Below are 12,055 nucleotides of genomic sequence, written 5' to 3'. Positions count from 1 at the left end.
AATCCCGCAAAAATTTGCCGGCACCAAAATATTTTGGACGCATGTCCAAAAAGTAGCTTGCTTCAAAATCACTGCGCATCAACACTATTCGGACGCCCATTGACTATAACGCCAGTGTCAAAATTGACGTGAGCGACTTTTCGGACGTGTGTCCAAAATTGACATGGGCTTCAATTTTCGAGTTTCACAAATTTTTAACCATTTCGCGAATTTCTTGGGAAATTCTCAATTTTTTCAGCAAAGTGAAACGGGAGAAATTCGCCCATCATTATTTGTAATCTCTTTGTAGTGATGTTATTGTATTTTAGCCCCATCTCCAACAATTAGTATCTTAATTGTTTCCAAATTCCGTATTTGTGATAAACCAAGACTCTCTATCAAGAGTATGATGGCATCTTGTGTGTTTAATAGATTATTTCTGTTGTGTGTGTGTATATTGTGTGTGTGTGGTGTGTGTGTGTGGTGTGTGTGTGTGTCATTTTTGGGGGAAATTAGCTATGGTAGGCAGGTAAGCAGATCAGGAGCATAAAGACAGGGACAGAGCGTCTTCAGGCAAAAAACACAGGTTTATTCAGGACTTTTCCCAACATAACAGCATACAGTTAATCAGCGTTTCAGCTTCACGCATTTAAACTTTTCTCCACTCTGGGTTTCTCACCATACGTGATTTCCACACAATATTCAGGTTTCTCACCCTTTATCTCTCCCCTCCAGGGACACAAATTCGCGAGCTTCCGGCCTGGCTCACCTTCTAGTTTTCCTCAATCACTTTAGACTCAATCTCACTCACCTGGTCATGTCTCCCTCTGTTCCTTGCAGTGGCAGGCAGCACCCCTAGCCCCTCTGGAAGTTCTTAAGGGCTGAACGCCACGTTGATATCCGATTTGTCGCTATGCAACAACACACATGCGACATGTCGGATGTGCAGAAGATAATGGAACTGAACGTGAAATCACAGGTACAAACTACATATATCCGACTGTCGGATGAAGACGCAGCATGTGCCGTTCACACATCAACTGACAGTTGTAATCAGCATGATTAGACTCTACATAAAGTCTTTTACCAGGCAATGGCCTTTATAGATCACTCAGCCAGTCTCTAGCCCCACTGCCCAACAGTATGTTAGAATTTAACACAGTCCCAGGTGTAAATTCAGTCTTTTCAATTTGAAAATGAAAGTCACTTTCAATCATAGTTCCACATTTCTTAACTCCCATTACCCCAGACACCTCTGGAACATTCACAAACTAGTCTGGGGCACGCTGGATCTATGGAAACTTTACTACCGGTTGCAGGGCCAACCAGGGCCGGATTTACATAGAGGGCGCCCCTAGGCCCACTGCCGTTCGTCGCTCCTGCCCCCTCCCCTTTATTCGTGCAAATTTTCATCATCAATGGGGAAATTTAAAAAATGATTGTATCTCCAGCGCATCCCCAGTGTTTTTGAACCAATGTAGGTGTGGTTGGGCAGCATGCCGCCCCCCTAAAATCCTGCCTCCCTAGGCCCGGGCCTAGGTGGCCTTTCCACAAATCCGGGCCTGGGGCCAACTTCTTAGCAACCAACACTCTCTTTAGTTGGCATTCTTACCTTTGCCCGCTTTACCATGAAACAGGTGGGGAACCATTCACCAACTTTGTGGCATCTCCAGCATGGCTTCTCTATGTTGCTTGGACAATCCTGATCCATCTGTCGTATTTTAACCAGCTTTAAGACCTCCTCTTGGTACAGCACAAATTAGTCTCTCTCTCTCTCTCTCTCTCTTTCTCTCTCTCTCTGTCTGTCTCTTTTTAGGTGGCTCCTCTGCTCCTTGCAACTCTCTGCAATACTCACGTTCCACTGGTGGAGCTCCAGTGTCAGACTGGCCCATCGAGATACCAGGAAAAGTCCCGATGAGCCCAGGTGACAGTGGGCCCTCCTGCTTCTAAACATTTGGCTTTTTTCATGGTATTCCCTATTTCTATGAGAATAAAGAGGCCAAATAGATGGAATAATAGGTTATAGAATTTAAAGAAAAGAGACTAGTAGAATAGAGGTTGAGTGAGGAGAGGAAGAAAGATAATACTAAGGGTAAGGGCACACCTGGCGATTCAGGGAGATTTAATCACCTGGTGACTAATCGCCTCTCTTTTGGGGCTACTAATGTCGCCTGCGGCATGGCACACACGTCGCTTCATATTCCGAAGTCGCCCGAAGTTTCCTCGTGAGGCAACTCACTTTTTCTAAGTCCCAAAAACCGCTGGCGTCTTTCACTTTTTTAAGGGTGATATGCTGAAAAAGATCATAAACGTTTTCCCCCCTACATTTCCTAACATATGGCACCTAAACTATACAGTGGGCAGGTCTGGACTGAGAATTAAAATAGGCCCTGGCATTTTAGGTACACAGAGGCCCAATCAGTCCACAGAGAGGCCCAAACATCTCCCACCAGCCCACTAAATACTGACTTTCTATGGGACCTTATAGCAGCCCCTCTGGCATTTGCCAGAACCCACAGATTGCCAGTCCGGGCCTAACAGTGGGTACATGTATAGGGCAAAATAAAAACTCTATTTTATTTTATGAAGCTTTACCAGGCTTGTGTAGTGTAATGTATTTGCTGCTACATATACGTGTAAGTCCATTGTACTTAAACTTGGCGCCGTATGCAAATTAGGCATCGCTAGGGTAACTTCGCTTTGCTTGATGAATTAACGCTTGTGCAACTTCGCTTCCTTTCACCTCCCTGAGGGAAACTTCGGATTGTAGTGAATTAGATGCGCCCTGGCAAAACTTTGCCTGGCGAAGTGCAGCGAAGCCAACACTGGCGCAACTTCGAAGGTAAGTAAATTTGCCCCCATATATGACACTGTCTTCAGGCAAAAACACAGGTTTATTCAGGACTTTTTCCCAATATAAAGTCACAGCATACAGTTCATTCACTGGGGTTCTCACAATACAGGTTGGCTTCCACACTCAGGAATATTCAAGCTTCTAACTAATGGGAAGGAAACCTAGTTGGTGCAAAAACCCTCCCCCCTCCCGTGTGTTGCCCGCCCTCCCTCCTCCAGCCTGGCCTACCCGTCCCGCTGGGCAAATGCCCCTAACTTGTTACTTACCCTTCTGCGCAGGTCCAGTCCAGGGAGTTCACAGACGACATCTTCTTCCACGCGATCTTCTTGCTGCTTTGACCGGCGCATGCGCAGTAGTAGCATTTTGTCGGTACGATCTACTGCGCATGCGCCAAAAGTACTTAGTGACTTTTGGCACATGCGCAGTAGATCCGTACCGGCGAAATGCTCCTACTGCGCATGTGCCAAAACGCTGTTCAAAGCAGGAAGAAGATCGCGTGGAAGAAGATGTTGTCTGTGAACTCCCTGGACCTGCACAGAAGGGTAAGTAATAAGTTAGGGGCATTTGCCCAGCGGGACGGGTAAGCCAGGAGGGAGGGTGGGCAACACATGGGTGGGGGGGAGGGTTTTTGTGCCAACTAGGTTTCCTTCCCTTTTAAGTTAGAACTCCATGAATCTATGCGGTGAGCTGGGTTGCGCAGCAAAGAAAAGCAGACGAGAAGTTGGAGGCGCCAAATATAATGTAAGTTATAGAAACATTGCAGTTACAAACTACGTGCATCCGACTGTCGGATGAAAATGCTGCGTATGACGTTCGCATGCGATAGTCGAGTGACAAAGCTCCACTTCTTCGGTCAACTAATCTCCCCGAACTGCATTCCCGAGGAAACTTTGGGCGATTTCAGAAAACTTAGTTCTTTGAGTGCCATCCCGCTGGAGATTTACATTCTGGCTGGCAGGAAGGCAGGGGAAGACAGTTTGGGGAGATTAGTCGCCCGAAGAAGAGGCGATTAGTCGCCGCGTGACTAAATCTCTCCGAATCTGAGCATGTCTCTGCCCTTACTTGTAGCGTTGGAGTGGGCATATTAATGTGTGTGACAAGTCAGTAGGGAACCCCAGTGGCAGAAAAGCTCACTCTATTTAGGGTGTGGAAGGAAAGGGGGTCCTTGTCAGGGCTCTGAAGAACAAAACTGCTCTTCTCAGGGCATGGAAAGCCACAAAGAGTTCTTCTCAGGACTCTGAAGTAACTGCCACATTGGTGAGGATTCCCCTCAGCAGCTCAGAGATAAAACCATGTAAAATATTATGTGAAGTTGCTCCTGGCTGGCAGGCTGCGTGTATCACTGTGTCCTACAAATAAACCCCCCAACCTCTCCTCTGTGTGGGATTGTGGCTCAGGAAAGGGCCCAGGGAGGGGTCTCACAGCCCAGTCTGTCCTGACCCCAGTCATAGTGTATTTGCTCTCCCCTGTAGCCTAGACACAAGACTCCTGTAGCACCACAAGGAACAAAATCACAGCTAGATTTCCTATATGAATAGGAGATGGGCTCAAAAGAAAGATGAATAATAAAAAGTAGTGATAACATTTGGTTTTAAGATGGGGTCAGTGACCCCCACTTGAAAGCTGTAAGAGTCAGAAGAAGAAGGACAATAATTAGAAAAAAAATATAAAAGATATATAATGATGGCCAATTGGAAAGCTGCTTAGAATTGGCCATTCTATAACATACTAAGAGTTAACTTTAAGGTGAACCATCCCTTTAAAGTGGATCTGTCACCTGTATACAAAAATCTGTATAATAAAAGTAATTTTCAAATTAAACATGAAACCAATTTCTATTTTTTTATTAAAGCATTCATAGCTGTAGTAAGCGCATTTAAAAATCTCAGCTGTCAATCAAATATTGTCTGCCCCTCCTCTATGCTTTAGGCATAGAGGTGGGGCAGACAATTATTTCACTTTCCATTCAGCACTTCCTAGATGTCACTGCTCTCCCCACATTCCCCCGTTCTCTTCACCATTTAATTGTGTAGCCAGGGCATGGGGATGGACATCAGGTCCCCCATTCTGGTGCACAAACAAGATTCTGAGATGATGCAACAGTTTCCACAAAATGGCTCCTGCAAGATTCCTGGGACACTTGTACCCCCTGTCCCCTCCTGATGCCTGCCCTAACAAAACGTGTCACTTCACTCACTTGGGGAATATATATTTAACTTATGTGTGGGCTGGGAGTGTGTTTTAGTTACCATTGGGGGGTTAGGACTACCATATAAACAAGTAAGGAAAACATGCTATTAGTCAGGAGTCACACTCTTGGCCCACAGAATGGTGAAAACATTTTTTGCGAGAAACGCCATGGCATAAAGATAAGGAACATTGTGCAAACAAATAATACTCATTTAAACAAATGTATTTTAAATTGGACGTGAGACGTCCATTTTTATTTGGTATTTGTAGATTGGTCTTTGCTCCTTTCAATGAATTAGCCAGGTGCAAGTAAAAGTCCCTTGATGTTCTTCATAGGTTGTCCATCTTTAACTGGAAAAATTCATGAACATCACTCTGGCTCTGTTTTTCTATCCATCTCTTAGATCCGTCTTCCTTTTATGCCATTTTCCGTACTTTTTCAGGTTTCCGTTTCTGAAGATTCTGAACATACTGGATAATCTAATTCCTTTAAGGCCATTTTGGTTTCATTTAACAGCGGTAATGTAATATCTGGTGGTTCCAATGCAATTCCTTCAGTGCAGATCTCTGGAACTTTTATATGAGGAACAAATGGAGGCTGGACTTCTTTTTTCTTTAAAGCCTCCCAGTCTAATCCCTAGAAAAGAGGAGAAAGAAAACGGCAATTACAAGCAATTCTCTGCTAGTAAAATAAATCCAGATGGGCCAGAGTAAAACTGTATAGAGGATGTGAGTAATATCAAATAAAAGGCATAAACAGAGGGACTTGCATCAATCGCTCCAAACATGGAGGCTAATCAAGATGCCTAAACAACTTACCTCAAAGAAATCACTTTTCTTTACATCCTCAGCACCATTTATGTCAGACCCAAGGCGACGATATGGGGTTTTGGTCAATAGCTGCAAAAAAGAAATAACATACAAATTAAAACTAATTAAACAATACACAGACAGCATTGTTTTAGCAACAAGTTAAGATTATAAATGGGTTCCAGACCATTCCAATCTAAAGGGATTTGTAACCTATGGAACTGGGGACTTGACCACCACAATGTCCTCAAAGGGGGAATCATTTATGAATTGGACCTTTGCTATAGGCTGGACATTCAGAAATAGTAACTGTACATATATTTTATTTAAAGGAAGAATAAAATGCTAAACAGAAACAGGTATGGCATCTGTTATCCAGAAAGCTTAAATTATGGGAAGGTCATCTCACATAGACTCCATTTTAATCAAATAATTAATTCATTTTCTTAAATGATTTTCTTTTTTCTCTGTAATAATATAACAGTACAAGTATGGGGTCTGTTATCCGGAAACCTGTTATCCAGAAAGTTTTAAATTATTTAAAGGCCGTCTCCCATAGACTCCATTTTATCCCAATAATCCAAATTTTTAAATATGATTTCCTTTATCTGTGCAATAATAAAACAGTAGCTTGTACTTGATCCCACCTAAGATATAATTAATCCTTATTGGTGGCAAAACAATCCCATTGGGTTTATTTTATCTTTAAATGATCGTTAGGCTGATTTAAGTATATAGATGCAATTTACACTAATCTGGAAAACCCTGGTCCCAAGCATTCTGGACAACAGGTCCCATGCCTGTACAAACATTTCCATGGCACAGACCTGATTCCCTGAGGATGATTATTTTTTAATTCCCCAAATTGCCTAATTTTTGTCAGTTTTAATCCACCTAGTAAATTGGCCAGGAATTCCAGGGAAATCAGGGGAAAAGAGTATAATATAATTTGATAATAAGAATGTAAAACTGTGTGTCTAACAGTAAGGACAAATATAAGTGTGGGTGTGAGTGATAATGGATAATGGATAATGGCACACTAGAACTCACTTGTGTTATTATATTGTAGATTTCCGGGGTTAGGGATGGCGGATATATCGGCTCTTCGTGGACAATGTTATGAATAATTTCATCAGCATCATCTCCTGTAAAGGGCATCTGCAAGACAAAAACAACACTAGGGTTTTCTAGGGAATTAACTTGCAATAATAGCAAAGAGCTATAATTTATGGGCCTGTGTGTTAGGATTAAGTCCATAACCCCAATAATAAGTAGAAGTTTAAAAAAATGACTTGGGCTAAATCTATGGGCAAGCACCATGGAATCTATTGAAGTGCACTTACCTGACTGAGGCGCATTAAGTAAATGCACACTCCCAATCCCCACCAGTCCACTGATCTTGTGTAGGGATACTGTGTAAACATTTCCGGGGCCATATACGGCAAAGTTCCACATTGAGTTTGGCTTCTGTCTGTAAAACTCATTCCTGAAGCAGAAAGTAAAAAGTCAGTCAAGTTGGATCATTTCTACATTTGTTTTCCTTTATTTATAGAGTGTGATCATAGATGATTATTTTTATTGGTCTCTGCCCTAAGTCACAGGCATGATACACAAACTAGATTCAATTAATTCACAATGAACTTGCATGTAAGGGGGTACATTTCAACTGAGGGAAGAAACTAGGACAATGTAAAAATTCCAGCTCTACCTCTGCTCATCATGCTGCCTTAAAATGACTCTATTAACGGGTTAAATTAGTTTTCCCATTAGCCATGTGTTTTTTTCTTACAAGTGACATATACATAGAAGTAACATCGCCATGTGCTTTGTTGTCTTGAAATAAAATGAGAGTGTGATTGGAAAAGTTGTGTTTGTGTGTCAGAGGCAGATACACCACCCGTTGTTGTGTCCATTTGCTCATCCATTTGGTTTGAACGAATTGAATAAATCCCCCTGTCTGGAGTTTTGTGCTATGGAATTATAACTAGAAATCTTACCTTCTTTGCTAATGCCAAAGTCAGTAATTTTGGCGTATCCATCTCTATCCAGTAATACATTTTCTAGTTTTAAATCCCTGCAAGGAAAACAAATGAACATTTTAAAATAAAACTAAATAAAAACATTTCTATTAAGTAGAAAGAAGCTAAATAAGGCAGAAATGTCAAAGACTTTGGGGACATGGCTGTGTAATTAGGGTCAGACTGGACCTGTGGGGCAATGGGGGAAAAAACCCAGTGGGCAAAGCCAGACCCACTACTTGTGCCACTCCCTGGTCTCCTCTACTGACCCCTATTCCATCATGATTAGACATAAAAGAGCTCGGGTGCGGGACCAGGGGAGGGGGGTTGTGACTGGGGCAGGCTACTGGGAGAGGGGGGTTGTGGCTGGGGCTGGGGGGTTGTGTGGGATGACCTGGTTGATCCCAGACCCCCAGTCCAACGCTGTGTGTAACGTTCAGTAGTAATTACCTATGGGTGATGTTCCGATCATGCAAAAACTGCAGCCCAAGTACAATACAGGCAGAATAAAATCTGTAAAGACAAAAAAACACAAATATATAATTCATGTATAAGTGCAACAAATGGCAGTTATTCCTGAACGTAAATATTCAGCAGGTCATTGTCTGCATCACCTTCCTATGGAGCACTTAGATTGGGATATTAATGGTAGGGAAATCTTTCTTAAATCCTCTAGAGCACAGCCATACTCTTTCTTCCCACTGAAATGAATGGAGGGCTGGGTTTTACTTCTTGGGATCTAGATTTTCTTATAAAATGTTGGTGATAGTTTTCCTTGGGCCATGAATGATCAAAGCATTTTCCTGTCGACTGATCTTATTATGGAATTAATTCCCAGGGAAATACTGGAAGTACAAAAAGTTCCAGCTTGTCTAGTGGGAAAGAAGCAATCTCCCATACACTGTCTATGGATATCTCAATGGCAATGGTGCTATTTAGGTGCAACGGTGAGAATAACATAAGGATAAGACCTGCCACCTTCCCTAGAACTCCCAGTGGTGCTTACCTAGTTCTCTCCTGTGACATTCCGTTTCTGACCAAATGGGATGCCAAGTCTCCCCCTTCTACAAACTCCATAGCCAGGCAGATATAATGTTCCGTAGAGAAAGAGGCGAATAATCTAGTAAGGAAGTGGCAATTTTCCTTCTTGGCCAATAGCAGGATGCGTTGCTCTCGGAGAACACTGGCAAAGAAATAACAACGTCAGTTTCAATACAGGAGAATCATACACAGGACTAGTTCTACAACTGAGACTGGGGCAGAGCCTTTAATGGGGAGGCCCGTTTATAAAGTAACCCCCCCAATATATCATTTATTAACTCAAAGTAATGGGTTTGTGGTTTATAGTCCCATAGCTGTATTAAGAATCAAATACAACTCAAATATAAATTCACCTGTGACAATTATGGGTGTGATCCGCAAAATTAATAAACATGAATTTATGTGAAGCCTTTTGCTATTTTGAAAGCATCACATGTCTAAAACTACAGGGCAGCAAATGATATATATTTTTATGGAAAAATATAATATTATTTAAAGCCTTAAATTCAGTCTTTAAAAGAGAACTAAAGCTTAACTAAAGATGTAGCTAGAAATGTTGTACATGATGTTTTGTGCTTCTGTACCAGCCCAAGGCAACCACAACCGTTTAGCAGTAAAGATCAGTGTCTCCAAAGATGCCCCAGTAGCTCCCCATCTTCTTTTCTGCTGATTCACTGCACATGCTCTGTGCATGCTCTGTGCTGCAGCCACTTACTGAGCTTAGGGACCCACTCAAAATATACAGTACACATAGAATAGAAATGTCACAATATAAGGCTGATTAGAAATTAATACAGATAATTACTACATAGCAGCACAGAAACCAGTGCAATTAGCATCAGAATTTAATAATCAGTCCTGTAGCATCAGCTTATATTACAGACCAACCTAATTTTCTGCTGGATAATTAGTGATGACCCCTAAGCTTAGCTTCTCAACAGCTGCTCAGAGCCCACTGAGCATGTGATTGTCACAGACACTTTTCAAGATGGTGACCCCCTGTGACAAGTTTGAAGTCCTGGATCATTGCTGCTATTGATAAGCTGAAACTTTAGGCTGGTGCAATAAGTTCACTATATAAAATATGGCATTTTTAGCCACATTCATTTTTAGGATTTGGTTCTCGTTTAAGAATAACTCACCCAGCAAACGCCGTAGGTTGATCCATATAAAAGCTTTCAATAGTCTTAATGGCAACGGCCCTTCCTGTTTTTCTGTAGTTTGCCTTATAGACCTGAAATGAAAAAGTGCAGCGTTTATACACAATGCATGTTTCATCTTACACACAATTAAATGAATTAGCAACAAGAGTTGCTCATGTAGATTACTTGTCTGTAATGCATATCTGCAAAACTGTTATTTTAGGGGTTCATTTAATGACAGTTTGCACTGGGCCTAGTAATCCATAGTAACTTATAGCCACTAGGGGATACTGAACTTTATGCAGACTTTTGATGTCCCCTATAATGTGCCAAAAGTGTTAGAGTTGGATGTTATGCAATATATTGCTCATGTGTTTCAAGTCCAAGAGGATTATTTACTAAAGTCTGATTGGGCTTTTTGGTGCAAAACTCAAATTTTTGGGATTTATTATGCAGTCCAATGCTGCAAAATGTTTGAACCCAAAAATCCGCCATCTCAAACCTTTATATAATCAATGGGAGAGGTCCCTATCCTATTTGGAAGTTTATGTGGTCCGCAATGAAATTAGCCCAAAAATCTATTTCAGGCAACAATCTGAAAAATGTGGGCTTTTCAAGAAAAAGGCAGAAAGAATTGCACGATTCGGGTTTTCGCTCGATTTAATCAAGTTTTTCCCCAGTCCAAATAAATTGTGCTTTTTCAATAATAAATTAGGATTCTAGTTTGGTTGGACTTTTTTATTTAAGTAATCAGAAAAATATGGATTTAAGTAAATAACTCTCCAAGTGTAAAACCCCTGAGTATGTTCATAAAGATTTATCGTATTTAAAGGCAAAGTAACTCACCTTTCCATATGATCCTTCACCAAGAAGTGACTGGATGTTAAAGTCATCAATAGATGGTGGGGTTCCGCACACAAGCCTGAAAGCAAATAAATACAATTGATTAACCCTTTTGTTTGTTTCACTGGTAGAACTTTCACAGTTCTAGACTAAGAATAAGAATGGAACATATATCCACCATCAACAAGATGCAATATGCCATCCAAAATGGACACCAAGAAAGCAACAGACAGATCTTATATCCATACCTTGTGTGGTTCAGGGCAGTATCAATCCTTTGGATCGTAGTATCAAAGCGAGTATTCTAGGGAGGAGAAGGGAATACCATTAATTTAGGCTCATGATGTCATTTAAGAATAAAATCTCCTGGAAGTTTGTTTTAAAATATCAAATATGAAGACTTACCCTCTGGTTCTCAGGATGAGCAAAGCTTATAAGTCCTGTAAAAGAAAAAAAAAGAAATGGTTCAGAAAGAAGCCGCTGCAACCAGTGTGAATAAAAAGTCTGTAGCGTAACTAGATGGTATTGGGCCCCACAGCAAATTAATCTTAGGGCCCCCAACATATACAGATTTTGTCGAAATTGATCATTAATTAGGACATCGTGGGGCCCCTATACCTACTGGCCCCCCTGCAGCCATAGGATCATTAATTAGGGCATCGTGGGGCCCCTATACCTACTGTCCCCCCTGCAGCCATAGGATCTGCTTCCTCTTTAGTTACACCCCTGCCTAAAGGTTACAGCCCTGCCTAAAGTCTGTAGGTTTCTTGGCTACACAGGACTTCTGTCCAGGAGGGGCTGATCCCATTGCTATATCTGCACCTTCCATATACTTAAAGTTTAACTGCTCTGTCTGTGAATATATATATATATATATATATATATATATATATATATATATATATATATATATATATATATATATATATATTGTGGAAATAGAGATCTCCAGCCCAATATATATGTAGTATAGGGATCTAACTGTGATGATCATTGTGCTTGGAAAGCAGAATAAAACTCAGAATAACAAATATTTCTTTTGAAAAACTGCACCTGGAGGGGTCAGAGCTATTCTCTCGCTATCTATGCTTTCTACATTTTCCATCTTCTCTTGCTCATTTCTATCTCGATTCACTGAATAAAATTCTGCCCTCTCTTCTTTATTTTCATCTGCCTCC

The 12,055-nt window shown here is 41.2% G+C and overlaps 2 protein-coding genes across 2 annotated transcripts; both read right to left on the bottom strand.

Annotated features, from left to right (window-relative positions):
- Nucleotides 1-5,294: 5,294 nt before the first annotated feature.
- On the bottom strand, nt 5,295-6,991 carry LOC108714406 (protein kinase C). The gene is made up of 3 exons (XM_041581255.1): nt 6,884-6,991; nt 5,843-5,923; nt 5,295-5,660 (listed from the first exon to the last, which is right to left on the bottom strand). Exons 1-3 carry the CDS (start codon nt 6,989-6,991, stop codon nt 5,463-5,465), a joined length of 387 nt encoding a protein of 128 aa, XP_041437189.1. The 3' UTR covers nt 5,295-5,462.
- Nucleotides 6,992-7,122: 131 nt separating this feature from the next.
- On the bottom strand, nt 7,123-10,144 carry LOC108707472 (serine/threonine-protein kinase N2-like). Its single transcript, XM_041581185.1, has 5 exons — nt 10,035-10,144; nt 8,858-9,034; nt 8,302-8,364; nt 7,831-7,907; nt 7,123-7,319 (listed from the first exon to the last, which is right to left on the bottom strand). The coding sequence occupies exons 1-5, from the start codon at nt 10,058-10,060 to the stop codon at nt 7,159-7,161; spliced, it is 504 nt and encodes a 167-aa protein (XP_041437119.1). The 5' UTR covers nt 10,061-10,144; the 3' UTR covers nt 7,123-7,158.
- Nucleotides 10,145-12,055: the final 1,911 nt, after the last annotated feature.

Source organism: Xenopus laevis, chromosome 2L (assembly GCF_017654675.1).
Source record: "Xenopus laevis strain J_2021 chromosome 2L, Xenopus_laevis_v10.1, whole genome shotgun sequence".
Taxonomy (NCBI): domain Eukaryota; kingdom Metazoa; phylum Chordata; class Amphibia; order Anura; family Pipidae; genus Xenopus; species Xenopus laevis.
This window is presented reverse-complemented; position numbering and strand designations above follow the sequence as displayed.

What these genes read in the sequence shown, in the direction of transcription:
- LOC108714406 (XM_041581255.1), bottom strand. Translation starts at nt 6,991, where the DNA reads ATGCCCTTTACAGGAGATGATGCTGATGAAATTATTCATAACATTGTC. An exon ending in TCTACAATATAATAACACAA is followed by an intron (nt 5,924 to 6,883) that starts GTGAGTTCTAGT and finishes TCTTTTTTGCAG; the next exon opens with CTATTGACCAAAACCCCATA. An exon ending in AGAAAAGTGATTTCTTTGAG is followed by an intron (nt 5,661 to 5,842) that starts GTAAGTTGTTTA and finishes CCTCTTTTCTAG; the next exon opens with GGATTAGACTGGGAGGCTTT.
- LOC108707472 (XM_041581185.1), bottom strand. Translation starts at nt 10,060, where the DNA reads ATGGATCAACCTACGGCGTTTGCTGG. An exon ending in ATGTCACAGGAGAGAACTAG is followed by an intron (nt 8,365 to 8,857) that starts GTAAGCACCACT and finishes TTGTCTTTACAG; the next exon opens with ATTTTATTCTGCCTGTATTG. An exon ending in CTTTGGCATTAGCAAAGAAG is followed by an intron (nt 7,320 to 7,830) that starts GTAAGATTTCTA and finishes TTTCTGCTTCAG; the next exon opens with GAATGAGTTTTACAGACAGA.